The sequence below is a fragment of the Danio rerio genome, chromosome 9 (assembly GCF_052040795.2).
Source record: "Danio rerio strain M-AB ecotype USA chromosome 9, GRCz13ab, whole genome shotgun sequence".
Taxonomy (NCBI): domain Eukaryota; kingdom Metazoa; phylum Chordata; class Actinopteri; order Cypriniformes; family Danionidae; genus Danio; species Danio rerio.
The window spans coordinates 9,892,030-9,914,451 of NC_141029.1; the positions used below are offsets into that span (position 1 = coordinate 9,892,030).

The window sequence follows — 22,422 nt, forward strand, 5'->3', positions numbered from 1 at the left end:
TGTTTCCCAGAGATGGGTTGTGGCTGGAAGAGCATCTGCTGCGTAAAAACGTGCTGAATAAGTTGGCGGTTCATTCCACTGTGGCGACCCCGGATTAATAAAGGGTTTAAGCCGAAAAGAAAATGAATGAATGAATGAATGAATGATTTAGTGTAGGCTACAACCAACAAATTTCCCATTTGGAAAATTACAGTTATTAATAGTTTTTTATATAATATACATTTATAATAGCCTACATAATCTACCAATAAAACAAAATTGAAATCGAAAATTGAAAATTTTTATTGATTTTGCATAATGACAACTTTGCAGCAAACTGAGGCTTTCATTTTACAGCTTATAAAACATGTATGCAAATTAATGCAATATCATATGTAAACAACAGGTTTTTTATATGCTATAGTAGCCTATACTTCACTAAAAGTCAACATATGAGCCTTATGGTTCATTGTCATTCATTGCGTGCTCACAGGAACCGTGAGTGAGACAGAAGAAATAAGTCATAATCATAAGACATATTTAAACTAATGACTTTTAATAAAAATGTTGACAGAGGTTTTGTAATACTAAGAGCAGAGCATTATTTAAATGCACATTTTCCGTGGAATGATCTATTTGAGCTAGCCTGAAACCTTCATTTGACAGAAGAAAAAACATGATTGGGCAAACAGCATATGCCTGTTCTTAAAAAGGATTCAGTCTGTGTTTTCATTTTGTAATAACAACTTTTATTCAACCAGGTAAGTCAACTGAGAACCAGTTCTCATTTACAATGACGACCTGGCCAAGAGGCAACTTGAAAGACAGATGCAGATGCAGATAATTGTAATCTAAATTTGTCATTTAAGTGAAAAAGTTCTAGAGCAGAATATATTTTATTCTTTTTGTTTAGTTTATTCTTTTTTCCTATGCTGCTTAAAATAAGGCTTGTAGATGCTCTGTTATGTTCTGTAATGTTCGCATGTTAAAATAAATCAGTATTTTAAAATGCAAAATTTTACGTGTCACAAAATAGGCACGTCAATTATTTTTTTTTTTATATAAAATAATATTTTAATATTAATCTGTTAACGTTAACGTTTAATATTCGTTTAACGAGCGGCAAAATTAACCGAAATGAGCATCCCTAACTCACAGCCCTCATATTAGCTGCCCAATAGTATTGACGAAATGTGGGCAGCTCTGATTTCCATAGATTTTTGCAAATGAGGTTTTGAAATTCTGTGTGCCCTATATCCCCAAAAATCACAGAATCTAACAATTTAAACAAGGATTTTGGATGAAATATGGGTAAACTCTGAAAAAGATAAAGAAAAGAGGCAAAATAGCCATCTTGATATCATTAATTTGACCTATTAATGATAATGGAAGAATGCTCCATTTGTCATTGTCATTTATAATTGCTTTGGTTTCCAAAGGAAAATAAATGCAAAAGCAAGTCTGACAATGATTACATATCTCAAATTCTTTTAAAGTATTCATTTCTGCAACCAGATTTCTTTGTGGAATAAATCAGGTCTTGATTGCTCTGTGTTTCTTTAACCTTTGTTCGTGATTTTGAGGATGAAGGCATGTTACACAACCTGTCTGGCGTCAGTCTAACTTGGCTGCTTTCACAGATGAACCCTCAAATCACCATGTCTGTTAAAGTTACCCTATTCTGTACTGTACTGTACTGTACTGTTATTATTTCATTGTCCTGAACTGCCATGAAAGAACACCATGAGTTGCCAAAACAATTAGCTTGAGTCAATTGTTTTAAATCCGCCAAGACAAGCATGAACACACACACAAAAGTTTCAAGGTCCTGAGAGGTGCTTTGAAATGTGCGTATTTATTCAATGTTTGACATAATCTAAACTGAAACAGGAAGACAGGGCAAGACAAAGATTAGCTCTTCCTCTTTTCAAAAGCAGCCAATAGCATTCCTTTTATTTCTCAACTGCGCAAGTCAGAGGAGTTAAAGCACATCACACTCATCCCAAAAATGAACATTACCTCCCTAATTACTTACTTTAGTGATTTTATTTATTTTTCCATTTCTTCTGTTGAACCCAAAACAAGATTTTATAAAGAATGTTGGGTGAAAAATGAAGCCATCATACATCATAAATCTTACATCCATAGGAATAATATATAGCATACTATAGAAGTCAAGGGCTGCTGCTTTCCAACATTCATTCATTCATTTTCTTGTCGGCGTAGTCCCTTTAATAATCCGGGGTCGCCACAGCGGAATGAACCGCCAACTTATCCAGCACATTTTTACGCAGCGGATGCCCTTCCAGCTGCAACCCATCTGCAACCAGTGCATAATTTGTGAATTGCGATGGTCCCGAAACAGATCGGGGTAATGGATCCGGCATATTACTCGAGGATGTAGTGGTGTTGTGCACAAAATTGGAGCGGGGGGTTTGGGGATTGTCACGGACAAAAGTGAAGAGGGTTAGGGAGCTGCAGAAGAAAGTAATAGTGGATCGGGGAGGGGAGTGGTTGAGGAGGGGGATCGGTAAAATGAGGTGCCGATTTAGATGTCATAGGTGCGGATCCGGATTCGGCGTGTTCCAGCACAAATTAAGCCCTGGTCACAACCCTTTATACACTCAAATGCACCTAAATTTGAAAATGTATTTGCCTTGTCCTACTACTTTATTTTTCTTCCATTTTATCTCTGTACTTTTTTCTGTTATTGCACTTGTGTGTTCTTTGTTATCCAAAAAAAAAAGAAACTTCCTTGTGCAAATCATCATGGGTACATGACGTGTCTATTCAAAATCCCTCATTCCAATGTCCTCTTCAAAGTGGCCAGTTTTAAACACTTTGGTTTGGAATGACACTTTAATATGGCGGTAATTACTGTTTCACTCAATAGTGCCCTTTGGAGGGTGATATACTGTTTCCTGTTCTGGAATGCACCAACTGTTGTTATTGAAAATTCAAGGATCTATTTCAAAAAGGTAGAGGTGTGTCTTTTGTATCCTTGCGAACATGCTCACTGGCCTCTGTCCATCATGGCCTCCTAACCACCCAATAGGGTATTTGCACAGCTAGATAGTGTTTTTCAGCCAGCAACAAATTTAAGGTAAAAGGTTTATGTGACTATTTTTAAGTTCATAAGGTTTCTTTTACATCATTGATGTAATTAAAATACAATCAGTTTAATAAAGCATTAATTTAGTTGTTCAAGCATAAAACGCGATGAAAGATTGTTTAAACACAAGCGCCGTCAGTAGCAGCAGGCTAGTGCGGAAAATACTGTGATAAAATACATTTCCATATTTTACAGACATAGAGTGAAAAAGTGACATTTAATTAAGTGCTTCCTGTCTGGTCTGATACCCACTTTGTATTGTTTATCAATCAGACAATGAAGATCACAGATTTTTAAAGAAATCAGAACATGAACGTGGTGATTTTGTAATGGTGTGACAGTTCACCAGAAGCCTTCAGGCTGGCTGACTGAAAATTTTGTCTGTGTAAATATACCCCCTTCATGCCTCTGTTCCCTCTCCACCAATAGTTTGGTGTGCGGTCTGCCTGAAAATGGCTGGCATTGCATCAGAGCCCCTTCAAATCTGTAAAGCACTTTGAGTTCTGTTTACCACTTTATATTTGGCCCACCAATTGAAAAGCACTTTTAAAGTGTACATGTTGCTCATTCTCTTTCAGTTCGCCACAGTCAGAGAAGGCATCTGCAGGCAGCTCGTTTAATCATCAGTCCCGGATCAACTGTGCCCACCGAGCCTCAATCTCCTTCATACAGAGCCTCTTCAGCCATCCTGAATCACATACTCAGCCAAGTAGAGGAGGTTGTTCCCGGAAACCTTACCTCAAGAGACCCTGAACCAACACAAAACACTCTGACAAGCCATACAAAAACAGAAGACACTCACAACACTGATGGAAAAAAGGCCGATTCAGCTCAAGGGCAGCTCTAAGCAGTGTTCAATTCTCGATTGTTTGTTTTTGCTGCTGTAATAGTTTATTTAATTTTGCATGCAGTACGTGTCACAAATCAGTGGCAGAGGGAACAAACTAACGAACAGGTTGAGTCCAAAAATGGTTACGCAATAAAAGCTGCATTTAATTCATCACTAAGTGGTTCTTTTCTACATTAATAGTGAAACACGTCAAAGTCGAGGGTTACAAAAGTAGGACATAGCATTAAAAGACTTTAGACATCTTAATTTTCATCTGACCATGATGAAAACATCTTAAAAGACCATCATTTTAAATAATTTCTGAAATGCCTGTGTGTGCTAAGCACAGATAGTCTACTTTTTTCTTTTGTTTGACCATTAAATCCATTAGATCCTTTCTGAGAAAGGGCTGTACTGCCTGAAATGATTGACAAGATGATAAGGAGGATTTAATAGGCCAATTATCTGGTTCTCTCCAGATATTTATCTTATGAAGCTTATAAGAGCATTTGTAGATGTTATGTTATTTCTTAAACCATGAAGAACTAAATTATTTAATTCACGTCAGCCTTACCAGCTCAAGTTTATTTACATTTGACATTAGCAAAAGCTTCAATTTCAGTCCTAAAATCTTGCCTTCTGGCTCTCTGTATCTAAAAATCAGGACCAGGATTGTCCTGCAGACTTCAGCTTACCTCAACACACCTGTCTGCTAATTTAGTATGCCTAGCCCTAAAGCTGCGGTCACACCGGACTTTCTCCCCATAGACTTCCATTTATACGCAGGCGAATACGTCAGACCGGAAACGCAAGCTTATGCAGTTCGCTGTGTTACAAAGTTCAAGCTTGGTGAACTCTGACCTGCAAAGTCACATAACTTGACTGCGTTAGACCAATCGGGGATCAAAACATGACCTCTCTGGACAAAAAATGTAAAATATGGACCAATCGTTCACTTTTTTTATGTCTAATCATCTTGTTTAATCCCGCCCCTTTTCGCAGCACCGCACGACAGAATTTTGCAAGCTTCAACTCTAGTGTGACTGCTGCATAAGACCTTGATTAGCTTGTTCAGTTGTGATGAATTAGGTTTGGAGTTAACGCAGAACACTGGCCCTGCAGGAGTAAGATTGGAAACCTCTTATTCCAAAACAATGGCTGCATCCAAAAATCGCAGACCTCCCTACTATATAGTATGTTAAAAACGGTATACAAGCCGAGTAGTATGTCAGCATTTATAAAATTCGAAAAACAGTAAGCGAAAAGCACCCGGATGACCTACCACTTTCGGTGAGATTTTGAAGTCCGCATCATACCCGTCAACCATCCTGTTTTCCCGGGATTCTCCTGTATTATACAGTTCTCTCCTGCTATCATCCCGCAAAGGTATTTTCCCGTATTTCTCCTATATTTTTAGTCTTTTTTTGAAGGGTGGCAAATAAAGAGTCAAGTCTCCCTATACGCAACCCATACTGCCAAATTACCAGGGGGCGCCTCATGCTCTTAAATGTGAGTCTGTTCTGTGCTTTCGCTTTGTTTAGGCATAAAAAAAAAATTTGAAATAAATATTAAACATCGCGTTTCCCTTTCCTTTTCATTACAGGTGCCGTCTCCCCTTATGCAATCCTCAAAACAGTCATATAGCGGGGCGTGACTGTCAGCTGACGCGCTCCATAGTGATAAATACACTCTGTTTCCCAGATTCAAACAATCAAATAAACATAACTAATAATATCTAAAGATGCCGATCTTGGTGTTTTTGTTTTTGTTTTTTTCAAACACTAAATGAGCAAAAAAGTTAGGAAAGCAATCGAATGCTTTTATTATAACGTGAGATGTGTGCATTTTTAAAGTGACATCCCTTATTAATGGTGGGCATATCTCTCATTTACACATCCCAATGTTGACAGGTATGGTGCGCATCCTATCGATGCTATGCTATCCCATGGTACACAGCAAGAGAAATCATGAATGGGAGTGAAGCGACGCAACGGATGCAGGTAGGTCACATGATGATGACAAAACGGCGGATGTAGTATGTCTCAGTTCTATTCATACTGCTCACATTCATACTGTATAGAACATACTTTTCGAAGGGTTAATAAGTAAATTCAAACTCTAATGCAGTACCTAGGAGGTGATTTCGAACATAGCTAATGTGTACCTTATTGAACAGGCAGTAATAACTTATTTAGCATGTCCTAAAGAAAATAATCTCAAAGCAAATATAACAATACTAAAGTTTTTTATAACTGCACTTTTTTGTCACATAAGAATGACTGTTCTGTCATACAGAAGTACAGTGAGAAAGTGGCTATAAATTATAAAAATAAATTGTTGACTTTTGCCATTAACATTAGGGAATTTGCACCATACTTCTAGCTCAAATTGCAGTCACATTTACCATTGTCAGAAATTTTCAAAACCTCCAAGCATGGACAGAGAGAGCAGCAGCAACTTAACCAAATGAGTTGAGTGAAAATGGCAAGAACATGAGGCTGACTGCCATGTACTTGGGCTAAATACCTTAGACAGATGGCAAATATCTGCTAAAAGGAGTTAGAGAAGATAGAGAAATGTAGAAATGTCTTGCAGCCAAGCACTGAGAAGAGAGCGGAATGTATGGAATTAAATAGAGCACTGTGACAGCTCTCTGAACCGGATACAGATCATGAACTAACGTAATATTTGATATTATGTGTATATATGTGTCTGTGTATACAGTCAAGCTTAAAATGATTCAATGATACCCCTGGCAAATTCTGAATTCTAAGTTACTTTATTCAATAAGCAAGTTTTTTGTTTTTTTTTGTTTGTTTGTTTGTTTTCAGAAATGACACATGCTTCTCTCAAAAGAAAATCATTGTGGAAAAATATTTATCAGCTTTATTTTTATTTGAACAAAAACTTTAAATCAGATTTTGCCAGGATTATGAATAATTTTGGGCACACTGACAAGTTTAGAGTCAGAATTTCTTTCATGTTTTTTAAAAGAAAATTATTCTGATCATCAAGGTGGCATTTATTAAATGTCAAAAAGTTAAATTGTTAAATATTTATTCAAAATTTAAATATTTTTTTTTTATTGTATGTAGTTGAATGGATGAATGATCACTCCAGTCATTACTGCTTTTATTAATAATAATAATAATATTCTAGTTCTAATAATAACAATAATAATTCATATTAGAGGGATTTTTTCTCATGGAACACTGAAGACTGGCGTAATAAAGCTGAAAATTCATCTTTAAAATTACTGGAATAAATTATTAATATTGTAAAACGGGTATACTGTGGGTTGAACAGCTCTCTTGTCAATATTTATTCAGTGCATTTAAAATTGCAGTTTTTTTTTTTCCAACCAAGATTTTGGTAAAATATTTAATAAAATTCAAGGTTATTTAAATAAAATTTGATTTGATTTGATTGATTAATTAACTAATTTATTTATTCATTAGGGCTACTTCCATCAATGTGGTTGGATTTGTCCATATTTTACCCAATTTGGACTGAAACGTTCAAGCACTTTGTGTAGAATATATTTGACAAAATTATTTGTATTGACAATCAAATTAGTTTATTATTCATTTATTCATTTTCTTTTCGGCTTAGTCCCTTTATTAATTTAGGGTCGCCACAGCAGAATGAACCACCAACTTATCCAGCATATGTTTACGCAGCGGATGCCTTTCCATCTGCAACCCACCTCTGGGAAATAGTTCTTCACACACATATTTTTTTTATTTAAGGCTGTCAGTAAATTATTATATATCTAAAATAAATTTTCAAGATTCCCGTACTGAGTTGTGGCCGTACAACTAAACAAAATCGGTCAACAAAAAATAAGACAGTTTTATTTGGGTAAACTGGCTCAAGTTCATTATGTGTAGGAGGTAGGTATGCTATATGATAAGAATATCAATAGAGCAGCAGCAGTTGCATAACAAATGATCTATAAACAAATTGCATAATGCGCTCCTCGATTGGGGGTTGCCCCGCCTGCGACAGTGTTGCCTTTTATTTCCCTGCCCTCTCTAGACTCCCAGACGGACTAATCTTTTGGACAGATCGTGAAATTAGGTAAATAGGCAACGGCAGCATTCGCGTCCATATCACAGAGGACGTGTTTTCTCGTTTCCCTGTCAAGCGTGTCCTTCTTCTCGGGACATCTGTAACCAGGAAGTGGAGCCCTAGTTAGTCCTCGATCAGTTGTTTGTACAATGCGCGCTTAAAAATCAGGACTGTAACTCTGTGTTCGTGATAAGAGATCGTGTCATGGCGCATGTCGGAGCTCGCCGTGTCTGCTCGTGATGAGGCAGTACGTCAATGTCCCGCTTATATGACATGGTAAGTGCGTTTGTTTTCTTTTACAGAAGTAAAGCAGACCGCGAGACTTAACAACAACTGTTGAAAGTCTGTCTAAATACATGTAAACTATGGGATTGGATGTTAGCGTGTTTGACAGGATGTTTGTAGCCAACTCCTGTGGCGTATTCTCGAAGGTCACAAGCGACAACTTCAATCTACCGCTATTAACAGGCATCTGGAATACTGTATGATAATCGCGACGCACGCATGCGAAAACTGACAGTGCAGTCGGCTGCGCCGTTCATAAAAGGGATAACTTAGTTCACCCAAAGAAAGCGTGCTTTAATTACTCAAATGATTATAAACTTTTAATGACTTCCTTTCTTCTGTTGAACCCAAAACAATATATTATGAATGTTGGGTGGAAAAACAACAAAACAGAAGTCAATGGCTGCTGCTTTCCAACATTCCTCACAATATCTTGTTTTGGGTTCAACAGAAGGAAACAAGTGGAGTAAAGTTTACCATGGTGAAAATTATTTTTTTTAGGTAAACTAGCCTATTGTAACACATCCAGTTTTCACTGTTGTTTTAGCTTGTTTTATTTCTGCAGAAAGCCTAACAATAACAAAAGAAATCATAAATATTATATCTCATTTACTTTTAGCAGTTGAACCAATAGTGTATTAACGCATAAGTTGTTCAGTGCTTATATCTGGTTTATGTATTCATTCATAGTGATGTAAACAATCAAGTAAAGTTGACTGAACATTACTAATAATTTCGCATTTTGGTGCTTTCACCTAAAAATACGAGTTAATAACTTGTATTTAATGAAAATGCATTAACTTAAGATTTCAAGTATAATAAGCTCAAAATCACAAATAATCCTTTGAAAAAAATAGGTCGTTTTTAATGTAGTCTTGACTGTAAAATTCTAACATGTGCAACCTTTTACTAAAGATTTTTTATTTTTTTTTATCAGAAAACAAGGCTTCATGTATAATCATTCACCATAATGGGAATAAATGGCTACTTATTTTTCTTTTAAACAATTTTTTCATAGTATAAAATTACACACACAGATACACTGAACTGAACAATTTAAGCATAATCTACCAAACCAGCAAGTTAAATAAACTTAAATATACAAGTTTTGGGAGACTCTGTTACTCAATTAAATTGAGGCAACGAGTTTGCTCAATTAATTTTGTTCAGTCAACTTATTAGGGTGTTCGGTGTGTGTGTGTGTGTGTGTGTGTGTTATTAATTTGATCAAATTGTTAATGACTGCACCTGAATGTAAGCTTACAGTATGTCTGATTTGACTACACTGTAAAAAAAAAATCATTGTAAGCTAACAGTTTGTCATTTATGGTGTTTTCCTTGTGTTTTTGAATTGAATTATAGGATATTTCTGCCAACAATTTATGATGTTAAAAAGTTGTATTTTTATTATTTATTTACGAGCAATTCCAGCGTTATGGATAACTCAAAGCAGAAATTCACATAGAAAGTATTTGTTATCATTATATTGAACCATCTGTTTATATTTTCCTAAACTACTAACCGCAGAGTTAAGGGATCAGAAAAATTACCAATTTGTAAACATTTTTTATACTTTAAATGAGGAAAACAAACATGCGTTATGGATGTAACCAAAGAAAGTCAGTGAGTTTACTGTATACAACATTCTTTGTTGAAATTCAGTGAATTAAACTGCACAACCCAAAAGAAACAATGCTAACCATCAAAAGAATAAGTGTTGGCTCTCTATAAAACAAACATGATAGATTTTATTTTATTTGCCATTTTTGTATTTATGAGGAAAAAGCTTGACATCTCTTTGTATTGATGTTACAGGTGTGAAATTGGCACTTGCGTGACTTTGGTAAATTAAATATAATTGTTTGAAAACATTGACTGAGACAGTTTTGAGTATTTTTACAGTACTGTAGAATACAAGCCTACACAAAATACGAAGAAAAGCTTTCACTATTTTGGTAAAAACATAATTTTTTCATGGCAAGGTTGACATTTGCATGGAATTGCTCTTATTCGTTCATTTATTCATTCATTCATTCATTCATTCATTCATTCATTTTGGGGGACGGTTATTATATACGTTTTATTGACATTTTTAATAGTTTGAAGTAGGGAAAAAAAAATTTTTTTTGGGTTGGTAGAGATAACGGTACAAAAACTTGGTCATAAAATGCCAATGCATTTTTTTTGTTTATTAAACTGTCTATAAAATCACTTTGTTCAACTGCAGAGTTGAATTGTCAACATCAACAGACAGCAAAGCAGAGATCAATGACCCAAAGTGTAATTCATAGCCAAAAATAAACGAAAAGCAACTGTGAATCAAAAAACAAAAAAAACAAACAAACAAAACAAAAAAAAAAAACAGAACCTGTTAATTAATTAATTGGATACTTTTTTTTCAGTGTAGTCTGTCACAGGGGTGCTGATATTTGTTTTTGTGTAGTTTTGCTTTTACATAGCTCCAGAAAACAGTTCTACTGTCAGCCTATCACAAAATTAAATGATTTTAAAATGATCCATACTGGGTTTATTTTGCAGTTATGAATAGCAGACTATAGAATATCCAGTCTAAATACAAAATTTATTGATATTATTTTTTTATTATTACATTTATTACTGTATTACTACAACTTCAGGGTTACTTGGTTAGAATTGTCGCCTCACAGCAAGAAGGACACTGGTTCGAGCCCCGGCTGAGCCAGTGGGCATTTCTGTGTGAAGTTTACATGTTCTCCCCGTGTTGGCATGGTTTTCCTCCAGGTGCTCCGGTTTCCCCCACAGACATACGCTAGGTGAACTGAATAAACTAAATTGGCCATAGTGTATGTGTGTGAATGCAAGAGTGTACAGTAAGGGTGTTTCCCAGCACTGGGATGTAACTGAAAAGGCATCCATCCACTGTGTAAAACATAAGTTGGCAGTTCGATCCGCTGGTTGTAGCCCCTGATTAATAAAGGGACTAAGCCTAAGGAATGAACTGCATCTTTATAATATTGCATAAAAGCAATGAGCTTTTGTAGTAAAACTGTTATATAATATTATTTTGCAACCAGTAATTCTGTCTTATAATTTCAGAAATATGATTGTTGTTTACAAAAGTAAAACTTTCCATTTATCCGCACTCACTCTGTTTTAAAACACCATGAACTACTTTGTGGAACATGAAAGATTATATTTTGAGAAAAAGGGCTGTTGTTTGGCTCCCAGCAAAAAAAGATAGACCTAACAGGGCTTTCATTTTGTTTTATCCATTTATTTTCTTTCTCATTCAGTCTGTCGTCTTTGATTTGTGCAAACAAAATGAAAGCTCAGTTAATGTCAGTCAGCCCTGAAAAAACAAGTGAATAATTTAGTCATTTTTGACCGCTGAATTAGAGCCAGACTGATTTCTTTTTTAGAAGCTGATACCCATATCAGGGAGTTCAAAAACAATACTGATATATATATCGTCTGATGTTCTATATTTGCATATTATAGTTTAGTACCAGTCAAAAGGACATGTTCTCTTTAACTTCATGGGCTTAATTTTTTTTTTAATTGCATCTTAATGGGATTACATTTTTGTAATCAAAAGGGTTATTAAATGAAGTCATGAAACTTGTACAACCAAATTACAAAAAAACAAAAAAAAAACTAGAAACTACACTGTTCTGTACTCTGTGAAAAAAAAATATTTGTAAGCTATAGTACACTATATAGGGTTCTATGGTTTACTGGTACTATGATAGTATTGCAATAAAATGGCTCCAAAATACTGTAGTTTTTAAACGGTAGTATCGTCATTAAAGGTTTTTCTAAGATAGATAATGTTGTATGTGGAAAAGTCACAAAAATGCTCACACGTTTGAGCAACATTAAACCATTATACTTGTTGAGCCCTTTAAGGCTGCAAAACTGTGCAGAATGTGCGCTTTTTTGGTAGCCTATTGCATGTTTTCTACCGCTTCAGTTTGAACGCACATCTGAATCAGTTCATTTCTGTTCCTGTTAAGATGATTTATTAGCAACAGCGACAATCTCTTTAATAGAACAACTCAAAAAGTGAAATTTTGAATTACTCTGGATTGTTACCTGAGAAGACTGAAAGCAAAAATAGATGAAAAACCCAAAATAGCAACAGGAAACTTTGAACGATTTTTGACCATTCATATAGCCTAAATTTGTTGGGAAAATGCTCTTTTTGTAACAAATTTAATTCGGTATAATTTGTATCTTTATTTTAATCCATTTTTTGTTGCCTTTAAGGAATTATGAATTTAATTCAAGTAGGTCTACCTGACATGTAAAATATAGTATTTCTGACTGTTTTCTTTAGAATTTGAGTTGGTATTGTGATTCTTCAGCTAGTATCGTAAGATTAATTAATTGTATCGTGGCAACCCTTGTAAGCTAACAGTTTTTCGTATTTTATGATTCATTGTTTTTTTTTATTTACTTTTTTAGAGTTGGATCATGGGATATGTCAACATTTTATGATTTTAAAAACTTGTATTTTTTATTTATTGATTGTTTTATTAATGTATTAATTTATTTAATTATTCATTTATGGGGTGGAGGGATATTTTTTGACGTAACAGCTTGACTTAAACCAAAAATAAACAGTTATTAAATGAAGTCATGAAACTTGTACAAATTAGCAACTTATTAAAAAATAAAGATGCGTATACTGTAAATACAAGTGAATAAACACAAACCAACAAAACTAAATAAACCAATAAAAGTCACTCTCACTTTAATCTTTAATTCATGCTTTATAATCGCTTCGTCTGATAAAATCTACATTAGGAGTGAGACTATCATGCAGTGGTTTTGGCTATACATTTTTTTGCTCCATGTTGTGTCTAAGAAACAAACTAACTGCATAACACAGCCTGATCTCAAGAGTAAATGTAACTATTTTCTGTTTTGACAGTTTAGTGGCTAATTTGTATAAATTCATTTATTTAATTCAATAAGTGTCCTGGGATACATTTTTAAGAACTGAGAAATACAATATATACAGTGCATCTAGAAAGTATTCATAGCGCTTCATTTTTTCCACTTTTTTTATATGTTACAGCCTTATTCCAAAATGGAATAAATTAATTTATTTGCTTAAAATTCTACATGCAATACCCCATGATGACAATGTGAAAAAAAGATTTTTTTTTATAAAAAACCTGAAAAATAAGGTGTGCATAAGTATTCAAAGCCTTTGCTGTGAAGCCCAAAATTGAGCTCGGGTACATTCTGTTTCCACTGATCATTCTTGATATTTTTCAGCAGCTTAATTGGAGTTCACCTCTGGTAAATTCAGTTGATTGGACATGATTTGAAAAGGCATACACCTGTCTATAAGGTCCTAGGGTTGACAGTGTATGTCAAAGCACAAACCAAGCATTAGACAAAGCAATTTTCTGTACACCTCAGAGACAGGATTGTCTCGAGGCACAAGGCTGAGGAAGGTTGCAGAAAAATGTCTGCTGCTGTTCTAATGAGCACAGTGGCCTCCATCATTTGTAGGTGGAAGATGTTTGGAACCATAAGGACTCTTCCTAGAGCGGGCCGGCCATCTAAGCTGAGTGATTGGGGGAGAAGAGCCTTAGTCAGGGAGGTGATTAATAACCTGATGGTCACTCTGTCTGAGCGTTCTTCTGGAGAGATGAGAACCTTACAAAGAACAACCATCTGTGCAGCAATCCACCATTCAGGCCTGCATGGTAGAGTAGCCAGACGAAAGCCAGTCCCCCCTGGAATTTGCCAAAAGGCATCTGAAGGACTCTCAGACCATAAGAAACAAAATTCTCTGGTCTGATGAGACTAAAATTGAAGTCTTTGGAGTGAATGCCAGGCGTTAAGTTTGGAGAAAACCAGGCACCACCCATCACCTGGCTAATACCATCCCTACAGTGAAGCATAATGGTGGCAGCATATTGCTGTAAGGATGTCTTTCAGCAGCAAGAACTGGAAGACTAGTCAGGATAGAGGGAAAGATGAATGCAGCACTGTACAGAGACATCCTGAATGAAAAGCTGCTTCTAACCTTGACCTCAGACTGGGGCGACGGTTCTTCTTCCACCAGGACAAAGAACTAAAGCACACCACCAAAATACCAATGCAGTGGCTTCATAACAACTCGGTGAATGTCCTTGAGTGGCCCAGCCAGAGCCCAGACCTAAATCCTATTGAACATCTCTAGAGAGATCTGAAAATGGCTGTACACTGTCGCTTCCCATCCAACCTGATAGAGCTTGAGAGGTACTGCAAAGAGGAATGGACAAAAATTCCCAAAGACAGCTGTGCCAAGCTTGTTGCATCATATTCAAAAAGACTTGAGGCTGTAATTGCTGCATCAACAAAGTTTGAACAAAGGCTGTGAATACTTAATTACACGCAATTATTCAGGTTTTTTATTTTTATTAAATTTGCAACAATTAAAAAAAAAAAATCACATTGTCATTATGGGGGATTGCGTGTACAATTTAGAGGAAATTAATGGATGTATAACATTTTGAACTAATATATATATATATATATATATATATATATATATATATATATATATATATATATATATATATACACATATATATACATATATATATACATATATAATAAGGATATTTTAACTACTTGGGGATTTGGCCTCTTTTAGTTTAGTTTGTATGTTTAGTAGTTAAATTTTGTCCACTTAACTTGCCTACTTAAGCGAAGCCTTTAAATTGCATTTTAAGTTGAATACTAGTATCTCACAAAAGAAATTAGTTAAAATCTTGGAAAATAAATACATGTTTTAAAAAATAATATTTACTGGTGTAAACATTTTCTCTTAATATATAACTCAAAATTAGGGATGATCATATTGGCAGTTTAACGCTTAACTATAAGGATGCACTTTTAACCTATTAATGGTTACAGTTAGATGTTAAAAAATATATATTTAAATATAAAAATATATTAAATATAAAAAGCATATAGTATAAGTTTTTTAAAGTTTTGCTCCATAAATATGCAACACGTGTATATATATATGAACTCATGTGGCATGAACACATGCAAATTGAAAGATATTGCTTGCCACTGGTTAAATCATTGTATTGTTTGAAAACATAGTGCAGTGCAATGATGAATGGAAAAATATATATTTTGGAAAAACCGCAAAGTGAAAGCATGATGAACAGAATTATCCAATTCTTTATGCATAATGAAACATGAAATAAATCATCGTTTATTTCTTTATTTGTTTTTTTAATTTTCATTTTATGCGCACCAAATGTTTGTGGTCATACATTATGACTTGTGAAAGCTGCATCACAGCATGTTCGATCAAACAAGAAATCTTTGTTTGAGTTAATCTAAACATCAGAGCGAGGCTTTGTTCAGCTTGTCCTGTTGGCCTGTTTTAAACTTGTTGACCTAGTTAGTTAAACATGCTGTTGCTTAAACTCAGACCTCTGGGGTTTAAACATTTACTGTTTTTTTCTTTATTGTTTGTTTATGTACTGAAATATATTCTAATATATTTTTTAGATGCGCTAATCTGTTGTAGCCTGTAATTAAATAAACTCATAAAAACGGAGTCTAGATTTTTTATTTTATTTTTTTTATCGATAATACAGACTTGTTTCAGAGAACCAGAAGCACACATTGCATTACATTACATTTTTTTCTTTTCTTTTGGAGTTAAACGACCTAAATGTACCATGTGTGTGCCATTTATATGGATACACCTTAATAAAATAGGAATGGTTGGTGATATTAACGTCCTGTTTGTGGCACATTAGTATATGTGAGGGGGCAAACTTTTCAAGATGGGTTGTGGCCATTTTAAAGTTGGCCATCTTGGATCCAACTTTTGTTTTTTTTTTTCAATAGGAAGAGGGTCACCACCAGCGTCTGACCACTAATAAAATGTGTTTAATGTGCTGTCCATTGTGTTGGATTGTCAATGCAACCCTCTTCTCCCACTCTTTACACACTGATAGCAACACCGCAGGAGAAATGCCAGCACAGGCTTCCAGTATCCGTAGTTTCAGGTGCTGCACATCTTGTATCTTCACAGCATAGACAACAAATTAGTGGGACCATTCTTCATCAATGGAAACCTCAAGGCCACTGGATATATAACAATTGCTGCATGATGATGTGTCACCATCTTTATGCACTAAAGCTAGCACTGGAGTTTATAAGTGACACCACATTATGGGTGTCATGTCCAAGCATTCTTAGATGAAGTTTCCTGAAAAGTGAATTGGTCGTCATGGGCCAGTTGAATGGCCCCCAAGGTCTCCCGATCTGACCCCCTTAGACTTTTGTTTTTGGAGTCATCTGAAGGCAATTGTCTATGCTGTGAAGATACAAGATGTGCAGCACCTGAAACTACGGATGCTGGAAGCCTGTGCTGACATTTCTCCTGCAGTGTTGCTATCAGTGTGTAAAGAATGGGAGAAGAAGGTTGCACTGACAAATCAACACAATGGGCAGCACATTGAACACATTTTATAAGTGGTCAGAAACTTGTAAATACCTCATGAAAGAATAAAGTTACGTTAAAACCAAGCACACCATTGCTTTTCATTCCCTATAAGTTTGATGTGACAAATGAGCCTCTTCCTATTGAAAAAAACTAAAGTTGGATCCAAGATGGCCGACTTCAAAATGGCCACCATAGTCAGCACCCATCTTGAAAAGTTTGCCCCCTCACATATACTAATGTGCCACAAACAGGACGTTAATATCACCAACCATTACCATTTTATTACGGTGTATCCATATAAATGGCCCACCCTGTATTTGGAGATTAGGGCTACACAATTTATCATTTCAGCATTGATATCCTAATGTGCACATTTACAATAGTCACAAATCATTAAGATATAAAATGTCCAGTCTGAATTATAGTTTACCAGGAGCTACAGAATTGTATATAATCACTGTATTTATATAGAGTTTATATGATTTATGCAGGGAAAAAAAGGTCCTACTCAGAATTTTTATCTTGTTTCTAGTTCAAATATCTACATTTCAAATTGAAAACAAGATTATTGCACTTAACCCTCTGGCAAATATTTTTTTAAAACAAGCAAAAAAAAAAAAAACAAGCAAAAAAAAAAAATAAAAACTCTTAATTTTCACTTATTTCTTTTAATAGAGAAAAATAAATAATATTTTTACTTGGTCTAAGATTAAGTAAGAAAAGCATTTTTTTTTTGCACTGCGATAATTTTATTTCTTTACCTGAGTACTCTTAGACTGTTAGACAAATAGAGTTATTCAAACCATCTTCTGAAACTGTCTTCATATCGCAATATTTTATTGCAAAAAATAGACTTTTAAAGCTTTTAACAAGATTGGATCAAATACATATGCTCTGCATTAAATTACATTTACGAATGTGATTTTATTTACATGGAAAACAAATAATATTAAATAGGTAGGTACTTTAGAGAACAGAACCTGCATATACTGTGAATGACAGGTAATGAAGTTATAAATAACATTCAGTTTATGGCACAGAGTGATCGTTTAGGACCCGCGCGGGAAGTACCGTATTTTCCGCACTATAAAGCGCACCGGATTATAAGACGCAGTCTCAATTACGGGGTCTATTTCTGTACTTAACCCATACATAAGGCGCACCGTATTATAGGGCGCACCCTAAAATACAGTCTGCAAAAAAAAAGTAATGGAAGCAAAACAGTTAACATAGTTTAGTTGAACTTTATTGTACTATTTAACAATACACTCACATTATTTTTTTTAATCAGTCTTCTCCCACAAATCCATCAAAGTCCTCATCTTCTGTGTCTGAATTGAACAGCTGGGCAGTTTCGTCATCAAACACGCCGGGTTCTCTCTCATCATTGTCTGAGTCAGTCTCATTGCCGGGTGGCTGTTCAACAATGATGCCGGCTTTTGCGAAAGCTCGGACAACAGTTAAAGCAGACACCTTAGCCCAGGCATCCACAATCCATTCACATATGGTGGCGTAACTCGCCCGGCGCTGCCTACCAGTCTTGGTAAAAGTGTGTTCGCCGTCTGTCATCCATTGCTCCCACGCAGCTCGCAACTTCACTTTAAACGCCCTGTTTACACCAATATCCAGCGGCTGGAGTTCTTTAGTTAGTCCTCCCGGAATGACAGCAAGCTCCGAATTCATTTGCTTCACTTGGTTTTTCACAGTAGTGGTGAGATGGGCGCGCATGGAGTCGCAGATCAACAGGGACGGTGATGTGTGGAAAAAACCATCCGGTCTCTTTACGTACACCTCTCTCAGCCACTCATTCATTTTTTCCTCATCCATCCACCCCTTTTGATTGGCCTTAATGATGACTCCGGCTGGAAACTTTTCTTTTGGCAGTGTCTTCCTCTTAAAAATGACCATAGGTGGTAGTTTCTGTCCATCACCATGGCAACCAAGAACAACAGTGAAAGCCGACTTCTCATGGCCCGTGGTGCGTATTGAGACCGTGCTGGCCCCCTTTTTCTCCACAGTATGATTCACGGGGATGTCAAAAGTGAGAGGGACCTCATCCATGTTGGTGATGTGTTTGGGCTGGATCTTTTTGTCGGTAATCTTGTTACTGCAGTAAGTGCGGAAAATGTCAAGCTTTTCTTTGTAATCTGCTGGCAGTTGCTGCGCCACGGTAGTCCGTGCGCGGATAGAGAGATGGCGCCTTTTCATGAAACGAAAGCACCAAGACGGGCCTCCTTGAAAGTGTTCGATCCCCATGTCTTGTGCTATCTTTGTTGCCCTCAGTCGAATGGTGACTGTAGAGACACTTCTTCCGGCTGTTCTCTGCTCAATAATCCATTGCTCAAGTTGGTCTTCTAACTGTGGCCACCTTGCTTTGTTCCTGCGGAAACTCTGTTTCGTCTTCTTAACTTGGCGCAGTTCATTTTCTTGTTTCCTCCACTTCCGAACCATAGATTCATTAATTTGGAATTGTTTCGCAGCTGCTCTATTCCCATTTACAACCGCGTAACTGATAGCTTGTAGTTTGAATTGTGCCTCGTAAGCATGTCTCTTCATTGGTGCCATTTTCGGGGATCATTAGACAAACATATGTAGTTTTGATTGGTTTATTGCTGCTGCGTACGGAGTTTACGTTTTACGTCTCCGTGTCGGCGGGAAATGCTCCGACAGCCAATCAAGCGGAGCGCTTTCCGAAATTACACAACCACATTTTTACAGATTTTTGAACTCCGTGCACACATAAAGCGCACCGGATTATTAGGCGCACGGCCGTTTTATGACAAAATTTAAGGCTTTTAGGTGCGCCTTATAGTGCGGAAAATACGGTAATCCGCTCTCAGCAGTGAATATAAAACCAAAAGTGCACATAGTGTTACCAGATATAGCTGACTGATTCCAGCCCAAAAACTATCCAAAACCTGCTGAAATGCAACAATACCCACCTAGTTATCTGTATTTACGAAAATCACGTCAGTGACAGATTTTAAGCAGAAAATGACACATCGTAAGCATGTCTCAAACACAATAAATCAACATCAGAATTATCAACAGCATTAATGACCAGGACAAATCTAAAGTCTGTTCAAGTCCACTATTCCAAATCTATACAAAATTTAGCCTTTTAACCATCAGTACAGCTACACAAAGCCTATTGCTGTTTTACCACATGTTTAAGCAGAACAATATTAATAGCCCACTCATATTAACCTTTATTTTACATCTACAGAATCGTGAATAAATCATGATGTTTATTTAACGCAAAAAAAATAAAAATAAAAATAAATCGCAATTCTCATTTTAGCCAGAATCGTGCAGATTTACTATTAAACCATCTACTTTAGTTTGTTTTTGCTTGTTTGACTTTAGTAATCTCCAAAGGGAAATTCACACGTCACAGCAGAGCTTTCCATACTAAAAATAGGTAAAATAAGTTACATATATATATATATATATATATATATATATATATATATATATATATATATATATATATATATATATATATATATATATATAAACAATAATATAATAACATACATACTGCACAACTTAGTTCCAAAAAACAATGAGTAAACACTTGTCCAATGTTTCCAACAACATTTGTGAAAATGAAACAGTTAAATGTGGGTAAAGCAATTTTTTTTTCATGGTGGCACAGTGAGTTGCACTGTTGCCTTACAGCAAGAAGGTCACTGGTTCGAGCCTCGACTGGGTCAGTTGGCATTTCTGAGTTGAGTTTGAATGTTTTACCTTTGTCTCCCCACATGGACATGCGCTATAGGTGAATTGGGAAGGCTAAATTGTCAGTATCCTATGTGTGTGAATGTGTATGGATGTTCCCCAGTGATGGGTTGCAGCTGGAAGGGCATTCACTGCATAAAACATATGCTGCATAAGTGGTTGGTTCATTCCACTGTGGCGACCTCCAGATTAATAAAGGGGATAAGCCGAAAAGAAAAAGAATGAATGAAAAACAAATCAGACCGGGAAAAGGGTTTGATAGTCTTGATGTTGTGCTGGGAAACTAATTCAAATGAAGATAGCAAGCTGTATTGAAGGCTTGTTGTTTTGCCTGAAAAGCCCCATTTTGTCCTTGACCCATTTACAAAACAGTGATTTCAAGGTTAGAGTGAGTCTAATCATGTCTTTCTTGTTATGTGTGTAATTTATGCTGAAAAATAAATGTAGCAAAAATCATTGAAGGATATGTTTCACAAGGATTTACTCAAGTTTTGTCCTAATTCTTGCAATCTTCCCATTCGTTTACCTGCTTTTACACTTGTTGACTCCACTGAAATGAATATACAACTGAATATCATAACAACAACATCAAAAACAGCTGTTTTTTTATCTATATACACACAGAATCAGCTGAACTCTTACTACATAAACCATTTAATTTCATCAAGAGACTTTATAATCCATGGAAACCTTTCAAGCAACAAAAAGGTTCAGCGTAGAGAAAGAAATCTAGATTTTTAGATTAATAAAATGTTATTCACGCTAAAAAATAAATTCAAGTTATTTACTTTTCAATGAAAGGTGCTTTATGGAACACACAATGGTTCTTTTCAGCAATGCAAATAGTCTGTTTTTGTAACCTTTATTTTTATGAGTGTATGGATTAAAACTGGAGCTCTCTACTTGTTATTTTTCAGTTATATTATATGTATTACAGCTGGAGTCAGAATTATTACCCCCCCTTTGATTTTTGACAGAGCAAGGCAATGTTCACAGTATGTCTGAAAATATTTTTTTTTTCTTCTGGAGAAAGTCTTATTTGTTTTATTTTGGCTAGAATAAAAGCAGTTGTTATTTTTTTTATTATATAAAACCAAACACTATTAAATAATATTATTTTCAAGATTTTTTTTTTATTATTCTCAAATTCCAGTTTTTCAAATAGTTGCAACAAACCATGCATCAATGGAAAGCCTATTTTTCCAGTTTTCAGAGGATTTATAAATCCCTTTTTTTTTTTTAATAAAAACTGGTCCAGGTTCAGATATCCTCTTCTCAAGTTGACAATTAAAAATAATGAATGTTTCTTATTGCCATTTACATTTCCCTATCAGCAGGCACAAATTTAGTTTCATTTATACAGAGTTGTTGAATTTCAGTATTGTGTTGTCTAATAAATGAATATAACAATTTTTTTAAATGACCAGATTTTTATTTTTTAACAGTGAACTTTCTTGCTGTGAGGTGACAGCACTACCTACTGCCTTATATTAAATATATTTATTTTAAAAATATATTATATACAATTCTTTTTTTAAAATCGTTTTTAAGAAAAGTAACAGAAACGCTTGAATCGGTGATGTAAAGAATTTTTGCCTTGTACTTTTCTTATATCATAATGTATAAAATGACATGACTAAGTGGATTTTTAGTTTGAGTTAAGCAGCAGGCAGGTAATGTTGTTCCCTTGACCCCTAATGTAGTTTTAATGAGTGTTATTTGCCCTTTCCCCATTTATCACTCTCTCACTCTCTCTCTCTTTCCAGTTTCTTACTCCCTCCACAGTAAAACAAGGTCAATAGGTTTGACAGCTAGTTGTATAATTGTGCTTATTTTGTCTGAAGCAGGAATTCACTCTCAAAATGTTCCAAATACTTGATTATAATACCTTATAGTCCATGACCCCCCTGAATTATCAGGTTTGTATTAGAGCCCATATTATGGGTTTTT

General features: G+C 35.3%; 3 protein-coding genes across 6 annotated transcripts in view; 2 read left to right on the forward strand and 1 right to left on the reverse strand.

The window, feature by feature from the left end:
• Positions 1-4,091, forward strand: part of cfap91 (cilia and flagella associated protein 91) — a 57,182-nt gene extending 53,091 nt beyond the window's left edge. For all 3 annotated transcript variants that reach the window (XR_015499199.1, XM_087267496.1, XM_087267495.1), the window contains one exon: positions 3,670-4,091. Coding sequence is in view for 2 of the 3 variants with exons in the window: in XM_087267496.1 (XP_087123622.1) it covers positions 3,670-3,938 (269 nt within the window). In the remaining variant the exon portion in view is untranslated. The remainder of the gene's footprint in view (positions 1-3,669) is intronic.
• The window catches only part of LOC147842272 (uncharacterized), a 543,494-nt gene that overhangs the window by 143,325 nt on the left and 377,747 nt on the right, over positions 1-22,422 (reverse strand). The gene's annotated exons all lie outside the window — the stretch shown is intronic.
• Positions 7,965-22,422, forward strand: part of nr1i2 (nuclear receptor subfamily 1, group I, member 2) — a 65,387-nt gene continuing 50,929 nt past the window's right edge. The window contains exon 1 of one of the 2 annotated variants that reach the window (XR_015498927.1): positions 7,965-8,267. Coding sequence is in view for 1 of the 2 variants with exons in the window: in NM_001098617.2 (NP_001092087.2) it covers positions 8,247-8,267 (21 nt within the window). In the remaining variant the exon portion in view is untranslated. The remainder of the gene's footprint in view (positions 8,268-22,422) is intronic. The other variant, NM_001098617.2, reaches the window with a different exon arrangement.